Source organism: Leptodactylus fuscus, chromosome 5 (assembly GCF_031893055.1).
Source record: "Leptodactylus fuscus isolate aLepFus1 chromosome 5, aLepFus1.hap2, whole genome shotgun sequence".
Lineage (NCBI taxonomy): Eukaryota > Metazoa > Chordata > Amphibia > Anura > Leptodactylidae > Leptodactylus > Leptodactylus fuscus.
Genome location: NC_134269.1, coordinates 171,541,356 through 171,557,056, shown reverse-complemented (window position 1 = coordinate 171,557,056; position 15,701 = coordinate 171,541,356). Strand labels below are relative to the sequence as shown.

General features: G+C 40.3%; 1 protein-coding gene across 1 annotated transcript in view; it reads left to right on the top strand.

The window, feature by feature from the left end:
* The window catches only part of SH3RF2 (SH3 domain containing ring finger 2), a 135,759-nt gene that overhangs the window by 31,383 nt on the left and 88,675 nt on the right, over positions 1-15,701 (top strand). The window contains exon 2 of the mRNA XM_075274767.1: positions 14,239-14,670. Within this exon, the coding sequence (XP_075130868.1) occupies positions 14,293-14,670 (378 nt within the window). The 5' untranslated portion in view covers positions 14,239-14,292. The remainder of the gene's footprint in view (positions 1-14,238; positions 14,671-15,701) is intronic.

Here is a 15,701-nt window from a genome sequence, read left to right as displayed (position 1 = left end):
TGCAAACACACCTGTCAGTCTGGGGTGTAGGTAAATGATTGCTCACCTCCTATCATTCCTACAGTGGCCTTGACAGGATATCAACAAAACCCATAATAGCAATCACCACTAGGGGTCAGTGGAGCTTCACAGCATTCTCTGAATATACAGGACCTACCACAAGTGCCTAGAGCACAGCTGCGTATACTGCCCCGATAGTCCCACGTGTACTGTGTGGAATTATATTCCTCTGACCTCACATAACACTGAGAAGTCGTTTCTATTTTACAATTGTATGGACAAAACCACCAGGACTGTCCTGCATAAGCACTGCATAAGTTTATAGTAAATCTTCATATTTGTCATTGTTTGTCTTTAAGACATTCAAGTAACATGTCACTGTTATACAGGCTATCTAAGGACAACAATAGCAAATATCGAAATAATCTGTCACTGTAATGCCATGCTTCACAAATAATAAAGATCAGAAATGAATGAATACTTTAATGCCCATCTATCTCTATTTCCGGGGTTTGGGGACCCATCACAGGATCACTGGGGCATCCACCGGTCCCATGTCCTCTGTTTATATGGGGCAACAGTCAAGCATGCTCACTGGCACTACAGTGAGGGACGAATAATTGTAGATCAGGTACATGTTACAGAGCAGAGATGGTGCATATGCAAAACAATTGTGATACCAAAGCAGTCTTTTTATTGTAAGGACTAGTCCCACCAGAAGGGAGTTGTACAGCATGGCACTTTACTTCAGATACTGTAGTTCATCTGGGTGCAGATCACATTATCATTGCTCAGGTGACCCTGCTTTGGCAGTCTTTACACAATTTATCTCTTGCAGTATCTTTGAATTCCTAGGGGAACATCCCTAATACAGGGCAATATATTATGTCTTGTGGCATGCAATCACCTGTCCAACATTTCACTCTTACATAGTTACATAGCAGATGAGATTGGATGAAGACATCAGTCCATCAAGTCCAACCTATAACCCTACAATCCCTACAGTGTTGATCCAGGGGAAGGCAAAAAACCCCATGAGGATTATGCCAATTGCCTCATTTCAGGGGAAAAAATTACTTCCCGACTCCAAACCTGGCAGTCAGTATAAAACCCTGGATCAACGTGTCCTTATAATCTAGAGTCCATAACCTGTTATATTTTTCTCTTCAAGAAAGGCATCCAGGCCCTCTTTGAACTTGTTTAATGAATCCGCCATCACCACTTCCTGGGGCAGAGACTTCCATAGCCTCGCTGTTCTTACTGTGAAGAATCCCCTTCTATGTTTCTGGTGAAACCTTCGCTCCTCCAGACGTAGAGGATGTCCTCCTGTCACTGTCACTGGCCTAGGAGTAAAAAGATCATTAGAAAGTTCTTTGTATTGTCCCTTCATGTATTTGTACATTGTTATTAGATCTCCCCGTATACGTCTTTTCTCTAAACTGAATAACCCCAAATTTGTTAATCTATCGTTGTACTCCAGTCCACCCATTCCCCTAATCATTTTGGTTGCCCTTCTTTGCACTTTTTCAAGTTCAATTAGATCTTTCTTGTATATCGGGGCCCAAAGTTGTGCACAATATTCTAAGTGTGGCCATACCAGTGATTTCTATATAGACATAACTATGTTCTTGTCATGAGAATCTAGACCTCTTTTGATGCATCCCATAATTGTATTTGCCTTGGCAGCAGCTGCCTGGCACTGGTCACTAAAGGTAAGCTCGCTGTCCACCAAAATCCCCAAGTCTTTTTCATTGGCAGTCTTACCCAGTAAGTTACTATTAAGTACACACTCTTACTGATTTCCAGTACAACCTAAATTGCTCCATATTGCAGAGAGGCTTTTCCCCACCCCTGTTTTTTAGCCAACTGCACTCCTCCTCCAATCACAGAGTCTCCTGGTTGGTGTCTATAGCATTATCGCAGCTTCCATATATCTCCCACTACAGGGTGGTCCTGGGAAACTTGAGATACCGCTGCTGGAGCTTGTCCCAGAGATTTTTAACCACACAGTGGCATAGGGTACATCACTCATCATCCATTCTAATGTTAAAACAAAGACAGAAGCTTTCTTCTATCTTGTTTGTCAATGTTTTATATGGAAGATAAGGTCAATAATCTTAACTGCCATATGTATTGTAGGGGCTGTGCTAGGCACTGCAGCTTAGCCCCCATTAGCTTGAATTGGGACTGAGCGGCCTCTTCAAATAGCTGTTTAGTGGGGGTCCCAGGTGTCAGCCCTCTTACCAATTGATGACATAGCCTAAGTAGAAGTCATCAATATATACTGTATGTTCTGGAAAACCGCTTTTGGCTAAAGCTCCATGTTGCAGAAACGCAGCTCTTTTTGTTGCAGATTTATAAGAACTTCCTATACATTCCCCGTTCCTTTTGTATCCTAAAAAGTTCTTCGGGACAAACCACGGCACAACGCATTGTGTTTTTTCCTGCAGCACTTTTCATAGAAAGTCTGCCGGCATTTCCATAGGTATAATTCACATGCCGAGATTTCCAAAATTTCAACAGTTTTGGAAATTGCAGCATGACTGTTCCGCATATTTTCTGTAAAACACACAGGGATTTTTTTCCTGCAGTGTTTCCGCTACGTGGGGCCCTAGCCTAAGTCATACACTCTTTTTCTGAGAATCCACACCCACATGTAAAGAAAGTTGAAAAATATTAGCCCAAACCAGATGCGACAAGATGCACTAAAGACGTGCCACATTGCGCCAGGGTTTAGTTGTAACTAGAGATGAGCGAACATTGTTCGGATCAGCCGATCCAAACAGCACGCTCCCATAGAAATGAATGGAAGCACCTGGCATGCAGACTTTGCCGGCGGCCGGCCGCTTAACCCCCCGCGTGCCGGCCGCTTCCATTCATTTCTATGGGAGCGTGTTGTTCGGAACGGCTGTTCCGAACAGTGTTCGCTCATCTCTAGTTGTAACCACAATAGTAAATCTAGACCAAAATGTGTCTTCAGCCTTACAATATTTAAAGAGGATCTTTCATGTCCTCAGGCACATGCAGTGTAATGCACCGCCAGAAAGTCGACATTGTGCTGAATTCAGCACACTATTGGCTTTCCCGTTCTGTGCCCCCGCTGAAGAGCTATCGGTGCCGTTACCGTAGCTCTTCAGTGACAGAAGGGCATTTCTGACAGTCTAGCTGGGAACACTCCTCCTCACAGTTCTGTCCATAGCTCTGTACTGTGAGGGGACTTTCCTTACCGCCTAGCGATGACGCTGAGCGGTGAGGAACACCCCCCAGTACTCGTCTATGGGCAATTACTTTCAGGAGGGGGTGTTGCTCACCACTCAGCGTCATGGTTGGGTGATTAGGAATGCCTCCCTCACAGTACAGAGCTATGGACAGTAGCTTCTGACACTAAAGAGCTACAGTAACGGCACCGACAGCTCTTCAGCAGGGGCAAATTACGGGAAAAGCGACAGTGCGCTGAATTCAGTGCACTGTCTGCATTCTAGCGGTATATAAAATTGCATATGCCCGAGGACATGAAAGGTCCTCTTTAAGTAGAACTGATTTAGTCGTTATGGTAAACGAATGCCAATAGCGCTTGTGGCAGCAATGTAAATATAAAGCCAGTTTTGGACTTTCATGAGCTTTTTTTTTTTCCCCCTCTGTACTTTCAGAGACCAATTTACATTTTTTTTCTTTCAACATAGATAAATATGAACCTGTTTTTGTACTTTTGTCTGAAAGTATACATATGATATTTTGATCACTAATCCATTGATTTCTGGAATGAGATGAAAAACAGCAATTCTCCAGCTTTTTTTTTTTTTTTCCAGTGTATATCATGCAGTATAAACAACATGAGAACTTTATTCAGATGGTCAGTTTGACTACGACAATACCAAATTTACACAGATATTTTCTGTAAACTATTTATGTTGCCACAAAGACCTATACCATTTTATTTTGTATAATTCATGAAGCTCTATAAGGGTTTATTTTCATATTGGTTCAATTTTAGGGTACATATGACTTAAGCAAAAACAGTAATTGTCATAGTTTTTTGTGTTTATGCTGTTCACAGAGTGAGTTAAAGGTAAAACGGGTTTGTTATTGCATTGTCTGCATTTTTGCAGTTGAGAAGTCTTGTTCCTCAGCCTCCCCTGCTGATGCTCCGTCCCTTGGTCATGACTGACTCTACTCCTACTGCAGATCCATAGAGTAAAGCGGAGTAGGTGACTTCACCAACAGTGGGGCAGGGGAGGTTTAGCACTGAGACCTCCAGCACTCGCAAATCTAATCACCTGGGCTTTGGGAAACCTGCTTATATATTAGCAATAAAGCTTATTCAGTGCTTTTTTTAGCCCTACTAGAGGACTTGGCCATTAAATCACTTCAATAATACACTGCACAGACATACAGTATTGCAGTGTATTATTCGTGTCAGCATAATCTTGAGACTGATTTCATATATAGCATTTTTTTAAAAAAAAATGCTACTATATCTTTTTGAACCAAAGAAGTGGATCCTGCAGCAGAAGATAATTTAAAGGGGTTGTACCATCTCAAGGATCCTATCTATACTGCTAGCTTAGGTGGATTTAAGACTTTTCCTAAATACATTGCTTCAGCAAAACTGCTTTGTTTGGCTGCTATCTGAGATTATTCACTTCATTGTTTACACTGCGTTTCCATAACCATGGACCTGGGGATGATCTGATCTCTCTGCCCAGGAAAAGTGACGCAGCTCCCTGCTCTCAGAAGGGAGGGGGAGTTGAGTGCTCGGGAGCTTATATTTCTGAGCTGTTCATCTCTGTCTCTTCCAGTTATCAGTCGGCTGATTGAATTTTGCTGATAAGGGCTGAGACTGAGAGTCCATTACCTCTATATGTAAACACAGACCTAAAACAGAGTTTATTGCGAGCTGGCTCTTGGTCCAGTAGCATGTAAATTTGGGATTCTCATCACCTATTAAAACCAGCTCTGCTACATCAGCTTCATATTGTGCATCTTCTAGTGATACTGTGCTAATTTATTTACAACCATCCCTCATTACTGACTGCAGACATGTACTGCTATGAAGAGAGATAGCAGAGCTTTGCCTGTGAGACAGCAAGTGAAACCCCGCCCACCAATTCACCGAGAAAACCAGGAAGTGAACAGAGCACACAGCCTGCAAGTTGGTGAACAGGCGAGTTGGGAATACAGTACAATCAGTGAAAAAATTAAGCAAGAAAAAAGATTTGATACTCAGCCCAAATGTTGGATATGTTCATTTACTTACCTCTTTTGTAATGAAGTTTCTGGGTTTTTGTTTTTTTTTTCCCCCCTTCTTTGTTATTCTTTTTCTTTAGTGTCCGGTTTGTCAAACATATAGCCGAAGACACTGGTATATGGAGATCACGGGATCCCAGTAAGAACATGCGCAGTAACCTACAGAGTATATGAAGTCTCCATCTTTGATATTGGCATAGCGCATTATGGAATACTAATAGGAACATGCGCATTAATCCATAGAGAATATGAATCTTCCATCTTTGATATTGGCACAGTGTATTACAACTTCTGCTTCCAGTATGGGCATGAAGGAGTAAATAATAGAATACCGGACAACATCATGAAGGTTGATGAGCGAAGTTTTCATCCATACAACTCTAGCCTGTCAACCATCTAAATGATGATGCTTACGCATAGAGACCATGAGATCGCATGTCCGGTTTGCTAAACATATAGCCGATGACACTGTTATATGGAGATTATGGGATCCCAATAAGGACATGCGCATTAACATACAGAGGAAATGAAGTCTCCATCTTTGATATTGGCATAGCGCATTATGGGATACTAACAGGAGCATGCGCATTAATCCATAGAGAACATGAATCTTCCATCTTTGATATTTGCATGGTGCATTACAAACTCTGCCTCTAGTACAGGTATGAAGGAGTGGGCAGTGGAACACCGGATGGTGTCGTGGGGGTTGACGAGTGGGGTTTTCATCCATGCAGCTCTGGCCTGTCAACCATCCAAATGATGATGCCTACGCATAGAGACTATGAGATCGCAGTAGGTGTATGCGCAATAACTTATAGTGAATGTGGACTTTTTCTTACCTGTATAGACATAGTGCATCGAAATCTTTATTTCTTATATAGGTTTATTGTAATGGATATAGACCAATGAAATAAGATGATACATATTGTTTGGACAAACAAGTTGATGATACTCTTCTGCAAAAGAAAAACCTCCTTGATTTTGTCTCTATTTTCTTGTTTTTAATTTTTACATTTTTTAGTATGAGGACATGGGATCCGAAACGCGTCAGTCTGACGCTATTCTTTGCTAGTAATGTTTGTACCGTTGCGGTTTTATTGAGAATTTGTGATCTACAATAAAGAAGGAATTTTTTCTACATTGAACCATCCATCTTGGCTTTTGCTGGATCTTTTTTACCTTTGAGTTGGGAATACCCCTTTAAGGAGTTTTCTGAGATATAAATGATATTTACCTAAAAGTAGGGAAAAGTATAATTTGGACTTTCCTGGTAACTCCGCCACATCATTTGTAGTAGCCTTTTCATCCCCCCTCGCTTCTTCATAGACTAATATGTAGAAAGTAACTCTTTCTGAAAAGCGGAGAAGAAGCCATTGTTCTGTAATAAGATCCGTTTCAGAGTTTCATATAGTCACCTGTTCTATTAATTTATGCAAAGTTGTTTATACCTGAAGGTACACTTTAAGAAACCCTCACTTAGTAAGGCCCCATTAGTAGAGATGAGCGAGTACTGTTCGGATCAGCCAATCCGAACAGCACGCTCGCATAGAAATGAATGGACGTAGCCGGCACACGGGGGGTTAAGCGGCCGGCCGCTGTCCAAGCGGAAGTACCAGGTGCATCCATTCATTTCTATGGAGCGTGCTGTTCGGATCGGCTGATCCGAACAGTACTCGCTCCTCTCTACCCATTAGACATCAGTAGTCTAATCCGTATTCTCCAATAATATTTCTAAGCCAAAACCAGAAGTAGAACCTACAGAGATCAAATGGAACAGAAAGATTTCAGGTTTAGATTCTAGTCTTGGTTTGGGCTTACAAGTACTGCTGAAAAATGCTGACCAGAATACTGTTGTTTGGCCTAAAAAGAAGAGTCATGCTGCCTTCACACTGGCCCTGTAACGTCCGATTTTAACACGAGGTCACACGGCAGCATTGATTTCCATGTCAGTGAATGGGGGCTATTCATGTGTTATTTTTAAAGACTGTCCTATTTTTTTCCTTTTTCACGGATCCCTCCAAATACTGAAATGTATTGGGATCCATGAAAAACGGGTGTCTCTAGGGTGCAAGATGGTTATAAAAATGGACTTTTTTTCACCTTAGCCTAGCTCTTGATGGGACTCCTGGAAGAGACCGTGAGAATCCTTCTGACCCGAACATACATAGTGATTGACGGCCCTACATGTATCAGTGTGTCAGTCAGAGATGAGCAGGACTCTCATTGACTCTCCTAGGAGTCCTGTCAGGATTTAATGGTTTTTAGTTGGAAATTCAATAATACTGAAAATCCCTTGTTTTGCTGCTCTTCTATTTTTGTCTAGTCTGCCTTTCTTACACATCCAGTTTCTGAGCTTGGTAGTGCCACCATTTCTGATGACCAGCGCAATACTCTAACAAACTGACTACTTTCTCTCTGGACAAAACATCAGTAAAATGTTAAAACCTACAAAACTTGCAACCCCCATCTTTTTTATTACTTGGGGGGAGGGGATTACAGTAGTCTGTTTACACAGTGTTACCTTTATTATTAGTTAATTCGTCCGATAAGCTTCTTTAAATATAACAATGTGATGGGATTTGTGCGCCATAGAGCCTTCCATCGCTAGGACATGTTTTATAGTAAATGTAACACGAAGAATGTGAGAAATCTTTGTATCTATAACTCTTAGGTGAGTGTGCAGATACTAATGGAACCTATCCAAGTTTCTTAACTTCCTCTGGGAGTGACGCCAGTTATGAAGAGAAGCAATGCAAGAGTTAAAAGGGCTGAGCATATGGATAGTTTCAGAGTACGTTGGAGTTTCATCTCAGACGCATCTCCAGAAGCGAAACTGGTTTATCCCTTGAGAGTTTACGTGTTGAAAAAGAGAGGTCAGTCACTACAAAGACTCTACACTTAAGATGTTCTTATTGAAATTTATACATGAGAATTACAAATCTTGCCGTTTCAACCTTTGTACATGATAAACTGGGTTAAGATGGATATTTCAAGGAGTAAGTCTTTATTGTTAACACTTATTTTCCTACTATTGCATTTAGATGATACAAAACATTGTAATAATAAATGTAATTTCATAGCAATACCAATACACATGCTTCACTTGCTTATGGAAGAAAAATATATGGGTGCAATGACCCTTTAGTAATATGTAGAGAAATACATATGGAATCCAAACAAGCAAAGAGTAACATATGTATATACTATATATATCAAACACCATTATAGTCACTAGCATGTAAGTAATACAATATTTTGTTAGCAAAGGACACATTAGAGATTAAACAAATCAATGAAAAATGTACCTTAATGAAAAAAGTAAATAATTCCGGGTTGTAGTAGGATAAGGAACTAGCAAGAAGCAATATTTACTTATATTTACATGGACAAGCTTACATAGATAAGCTTAACATTATCTGCCATAGGGTCTCAACCTGGGATTTGCAATCTTTGTACCACAGACCCTATTGATAGTCTTCTGAAGCCTATAGGTCCTCAGAATAGTGTTTTGACATATGTATGAGATTTCTATGTCCATCGATAGTAGCTTCAGCCAACCCCATGTTCTGAATCAGTAGCCCCATTATAGGACCCTCCAGGTGTTATTAAAGCTGCAACATTTACTGACAGTCAGCCATCAGTTATCTAAGCTAAAACATGTCTTGTACCGAGAAGGAAATTAAGGAGTTAACCTGAAATTCTGCAATTGGTTAAACTGCTGCAGCCTGATATCTTATCACAGGGGACAACAAAAACAATGAAGTCATTGCTAAAAGATTTCTCAATGACTTTCGTTGTCTTCTGTGATAGGATATCTCACTGCAGCAGTTTATCCAATTGCAGAATTTCGGGTTCACTCTGCTACACTTGTATGTATTATTTATTATTTATTATTATTTATGTATCTATTACTGGTATTTATTTTTCCTTTTACATCTTTTCCCACCGCTCCTATTCATGTATTACTGTCATTGGCTGAAGGGGGTCATATATATTTTAATAATATATTTTAGTGCACTGTATATGAACTTATTGGATTCCAACTGTATAACAGTTTAGGATATAGGCAGTCAGTTTTCGATATCCTCTCTGGAAGCTAGGTATAACCTTCTATAAAAGTGGCTCCCTCACCAACAAATAGGGTGCATTACATGGTTGGCCATTTATTTGCATTGTCAGCGCATGTTTTGCTGATGACACCGTATACAGATTGGAGGCAAATCCCTACTTTAATGGCAGTTTAGACAATGGGAATTCTAAGTACTTGGGTGTGCCATACTTTTCATCAAGTAGGTCAGCAATGAGCGCTTCGGCGGTTCAGCATTCCTTCTTTCGAGCCAATTGCCATTGTCATTTATTCCTTTACATATTTCATTCACATGGGATTAATGAATTACAACACAACGGGCAGATTTATTTCGGCTGGTGTTTCCTCTGCCAGTTAGAATAAAAGCCTCAACTTGCACAAGGCATGTCTGAATTATCAGACACATGCCGGTGCACTAGAATTAAATCTATGCCAGTCCAAAACTGACACAGATTTCTTGTATAACTCATGCCACAGAACCGGTGCAAGAAATAATAAATATGTCAGATTAAGATGTCCTTGCTCCATCCCACCCTGCCCAGATTCACTGAAAGTGGTGCGCATCTTTGGCACAAGAAAGGGCCTTGCGCCAACGATCACCTATCACCTAGTCCGCTTTCAGCAGATAAATTGTTTGTAGAATGAAAAACTCTACAATTTTCCAATATATTTTCATGATTAATTCCTCTAGATCTCTGCTTGATGTCATTTATTTTACTTACAGTCACTGGATACAAATCAGTCCATAGTCATGTGATGTATAGTCAATGGTCATGGGATGGATACACAGGTGCACGGCTCGTCGGAGCACAGCAATCCAATATCTGCCTGTTAACGAGCTGTGCACCTGTGTCTATCACATGACATCACTAGAGATGAGCGAGTAGTACTCGATCGAGTAGGTATTTGATCGAATACTACGGTATTTGAAATACTGGTACTCGATCGAGTACCACTCGCTATTCGAATGGAAAAGTTTGATGCAGAACCAGCATTGATTGGCCGAATGCTATACAGTCGGCCAATCAACACTGGTTCTTCTCCTACCTTTAGAAGTCTTCTCCGTGCAGCTTCCCCGCGGCGTCTTCCGGCTCTAAATTCACTCTGCCAGGCATTGGGCCTGGGCAGAGCCGACTGCGCATGTCCGCTTGTAGTGCAGACATGTGCATTCAGCTCTGCCCAGGCCCGATGCCTGGCAGAGTGAATTCAGAGCCGGAAGATGCTGGGGGGACACTGCACGGAGAAGACTTCTCGGAGGATCCAGCCCGACCCTCACTCGTGGACTTGGTAAGTGTAATTTGAGTAAACGTTGCCTACCCCTGAAATGAGCATTTTCCCCCCATAGAGTATAATAGAATTAGTTATTCGATTCGAGTAGTCGAATATTGAGGGGCTACTCGAAACGAATATCGAATCTCGAACATTTTACTGTTCGCTCATCTCTAGACATCACATGACCATGGACTGATTTTTATCTACTGGGAGTAAGCAGAATAAATGACAACAAGCAGAGATCTAGAAATCCATGAGGAATTGGTGCAGAAAGTATACTGACATTCTCTAACTTTTCATCATATAAACAACAACATTTATTTTCTGAAACTGGACAATCCCTTTTATAGCAGACTTCTGAAAGCAAGCATATTTTTTTCCACAAATGCCAGTGTTTACAGTGACTGTAATGTGCATTCAAGCTATGACGGATCGGTAATGTGAGGGACATGAATGGAACCTGATGGACCATATTGACTTATAATGGGGTTCATCAGGTTTTATCATGTATACTATCTGTCATGTTTGCCAGAAAAAAGCAGTACATGTGACTATATTATATTATCTGCAAGCATGATAGAAACTAAAGGAAGCCTCCAACATAAATATGAGCAGAGTCTTAAAGTGACCCCCCACATCACAGTAACAAATGCATAGTGAAAATATCTGGAATCTTTTTTTCAATCTTTCTGCATTGGTTCCCTAATTCCCTCCTTTTTCTGTAAAGTTATCACCAGCTTCTCTGGCTGCTTAGATTACTGTATGGTCATTATGCTTCAGTATTCTGAGGCCTTCCCCCTGTCTTGGCTGTAAGAATGTTAGACCGGCACAGTGTGATAGGCTGGTGACCATTTTACCACTTATACCAGTTATTGTAACTATGTATTATACAGTTATTATAAAGTTTTGTGAACCAGCAGATTAAAATCTATAAAATGTTTACATATATATATATATATATATATATATATATATATATATATATATATATATACACAGTATATATATATATATATATATATATATGTTAAACAGAGTTGCCTGTTTTTGCTTGCTGCGTATTATTTTAATGACGTGTGGCCCTGTGGTACATATAAACAATCTTATTAGGTGTGGTATGTTATCAATTGCTTGCAATGCCCAACTAGTTCCTGGAAAAATCTAACTAGTAGTAAATAAATAAGGTTAAATGACTTTGACCCCTTCATGTACTACCTTAGTGCATCCCTGTTTAAAGGGGTTTTTTCAAGGCTAAAAATGTTTCTGATCTATCCTAAGGCTAAGACATCATTATCAGATTGGTGGACTCCCAACACCTGAAAGCCTCATTGATCACCTGTTCTCCACAGCGAATACACAAAGCGTGGAGCAGAACACAGACCGTTCCATTTTCTGTGTAGTGCTTAAAGTAGGTAACTGCAGATCAGCTCCCATTCACAACAGAGCTGTCTGCTTTCTGCTTCATTCTCTGTACACTAGCTGCTAATAGCTGCTGAACTGTAAAGGACAGTGGATCGTGGACCCATTGTACAACCTAAATGTTTTGACTTTTGTGTATGTGGTCCACTGGAATTCACCCTTTAGCCCCTATGCAGGGATCTGGCTTTCACTGCAGGGGATCACCAGATCACTACCTCTAGGAGTAGTCCCGGTGTAAGGTGCAGCTGTCCTAAAGGTTAAAGAGATGCATATACAAAGTACCAGAGTGTCAGGAAAAATCAGGGTCAAGTCTGGTCCAAAGGTCAGGGGCAGGCAGCAAAGACGCAGAGTGGTGGGAAGCCAAAAGATACTACATGTAGCAAGAACAGTTGAGGGACAATATCAGAAGCAAAGTCAGAAGCCAGGCCTAAACCAAAGCGGGAACTGGAAATCCAAGAACCTATGTTACTCAGGCACAGTGCAGAGGGCTGACAAGGTTTAAATAGACCAGAGCATTCTTCAATTGGCTGGAGGGTCTCAAGTTGCTGAGAGGGAGTGTATACCCGCGATATGGGTGACCCAGTTGTATCAGCAGTGTGCATGAGTTTACAGTACAATGACGCTACCCATTGTCCCAAAATGGTTTCCTCCTGTGTTTCTAATTAATTTCACAGTAAATTTATGTAGAGCAAGTCTAGCTGGTGCAACAAATTAAAAATTATCATTGAATGGAGTGAGTAAGAGTGAAACAGAGAATCATTATGTGGGTCAGGATAATTTACATACAGTGAATGAGTCTTCAAGGAAATGTTCAGTATTCTTTACCTTACACACTGCCCTTTATAGTTAATGGATTACGTAAATAAACCAGATTCCTGGTTTATTTCATGTATTTTGGATAGATAGATAGATAGATAGATAGATAGATAGATAGATAGATAGATAGATAGATAGATAGATAGAATATGGAGTCAAAATGTTGGCATATCTGTCTGGGCTCTCCATCTCTCTCAAGAATAAAGTTTGTAATTCTCAGCAACTAGTTTTATTTTTAAACCAGTATTTCTTATAAAATAGTATTCTATATCTGTACATGAGCATAGCCTACCACAGTGATGGATAACCTTTTAGAGATTGAGTGCCTAAACTTCAACCCAAAACCCACTAATTTATCACAAAGTGCCAACATGGCAATTTAACCTTAATAATGTTCGGTTCCACAATTACACACAATTACAGACCTGCAAAATATGGTCATACAAATGGGGCTTTATAGAGATTTCTGCTCCATTGTGACCACACACAGTCCAATCTGCTTCACAGTGGCCTCTACACAGTATAATCTGCTGCCCAGTGGTCCGCACAAAATACAATTTGCTCCACGGTGGCCCCCACACAATATAATCTGTTCCACGGATGGGTGCCCAAAGAGAGGGCTCTGAGTGCCACCTCTGGCACCCGTGCCATAGGTTCACCATCACGGGCCATAATACCATATAGGGTAGAAATAAAGGAAGAGTTGGTTGGACAAACATATGATATATTTGCATAACATCCCCATGCTGTATTTATTGTGAATGCCTACAATGTAAGTGAGATTTTTTTGAATTATACATAGTATTTTTGTTGTTTTCTATATGTGTTTTATGTATATAATTTAACTAGTTGTTAGGACATCAAGGTGGTTATTATTATCTCCAGAAATGACATTTTTTATTGCTATGTGTTTATACTATTCCATACACATGGAATTCTATTCTGGCCTTTAATTATATGTTGTATAAACTTTATTAGTGCTGTCTGAATAGGTAGGAATAAAAGTGACACAACACATAGTAGTCGGGATCTATACCCATGTATACTGTGTACCATGACCAGTGCTTAGGGTGAAGGGTCAGTTGTTTTCTGAATGGCCCGGTAAGCACCAGCTACCTGTTCCAGCAAAACAACTTAGATCCTGACAGTAGGATGATGAGAAGGCAGCATTTTATAGCTTCTATTGTATATGTGAATCACAAATGACTCACTTGGAACTGAGCTGTAAAACTAAGGTGCACATCTGCAAGTGTCTTGTGAGGCATTGCTCTGTAATGTCTGTGAGAAAGATTTCTCCTCCAGAAAAATGCTGTGAGGGTTGATCCAGTGACTGGCCTTGGGTGAGCTGTGCACTTGGACACTTAAAAATTGGGTTCATTGTTTTTATTTTTTTTCAGTGGGATGATCATGTAGATTTGATCTTCTGATTCCAACAAGACTCCTTGACCACGATGGATGAATTAGTTGTCCTTGACCTGCTGAACTGCCCTGTCTGTTTGGGAAAATTGGATGTTACTGCCAAGGTGTTGCCGTGCCAGCATACCTTCTGTCAGCCATGCTTACAACGGATACTAAAATCCCGAAAAGAGCTAAAATGTCCAGAGTGCAGAACCCCAGTATATTGCAGCATAGAGGAACTACCAGCAAACTTGCTCTTGGTCCGTCTGCTGGAAGGCATAAAGAATGGGCAAGGCCTGGTGAGAAAGAACTCCTTGCAAAGAGTGGGAGGACTGTTTGCCCAGGATTCTTTTCGGAGGGGTCGAGAACAGAAGACAAATCAGGAAACACAATACAGACTGTTCCCAAAGACAAGAATGCCTATAGAAGGGGTAAGACACTAAAGAATTTACCATACATATATTTTCTTTATTATCGGTGGGAATATTTTTTTATAATGCAGATTGGCGTCTATTTCCATGTCTAGTTGGCATATAAGAATGGATAGAATATATATCCATGCATTATATCCAAATATTCATGCATATTTTGTTATTAGAATTTAGTCTATTGTGAAAATGTGCCAGGTTATGTTTCATTTGGCCTATACTTCAGAGAATTCATTGCATTTAATGATATTATGTTTTCTACATGCCTGTGCTTGGAAGGCTACATCATCTCAATGTGCAGGGAATAGTCATTAGAATATTGTGAGAATGGGCTGAAATGTACTTTATTACGTTCTCCATAAGAAGAGTGGGATGTTATGTTCATGAGTCACCTCGGTGAGATTTACCTGGAAGGGAGGTTGGGGATGTTCTCTACATAGATTTTGCAACTTGGTGGATCCTTCCTTAAATGTTTCCCACATTTACAAATGACTTCTAGGCTGGTATTGTGTTGTGAGCTTGTGTCATGCTATGGTGAGTCAGTAATCCTTGCAATTGGAGCCCCCAGACAATCTATCTTGCATAGGCACAACCTAAATAACAGAGAAAGTTCTACTTTAACAGTAGTAAGAGTCTGTTCGGTCCCTTAAATGTTATTTTGTATGAGAGACAATAGGCACATGTTTCCTTGAGTATTAGCATGCAGATCTATAGGAATCTATTATCATGCAGAATGTACTGCAAGGGAGTCTGTCAGCAGTAAATTGGTTATAAACCTAACCTTAGTACCTTGCAGAGGTGATTGTATGGTTTCCACATATGGCTTTGTTATTCAGCCCATGTTCTTGTAAATTGTAGTTTTATTCATATGCTAATACACGGGACTTTGTCCGGGAATCCAGAGCTGACTCTGAAGCCTGAACAAGTTAATAAACAACACAAGGCACTTTTCCCATTATTTGCATATGAATAATACATTGATTTACATGAAAATGGGGCTCTAAAGTTGAATAACAGAGACATATGTGGAAACT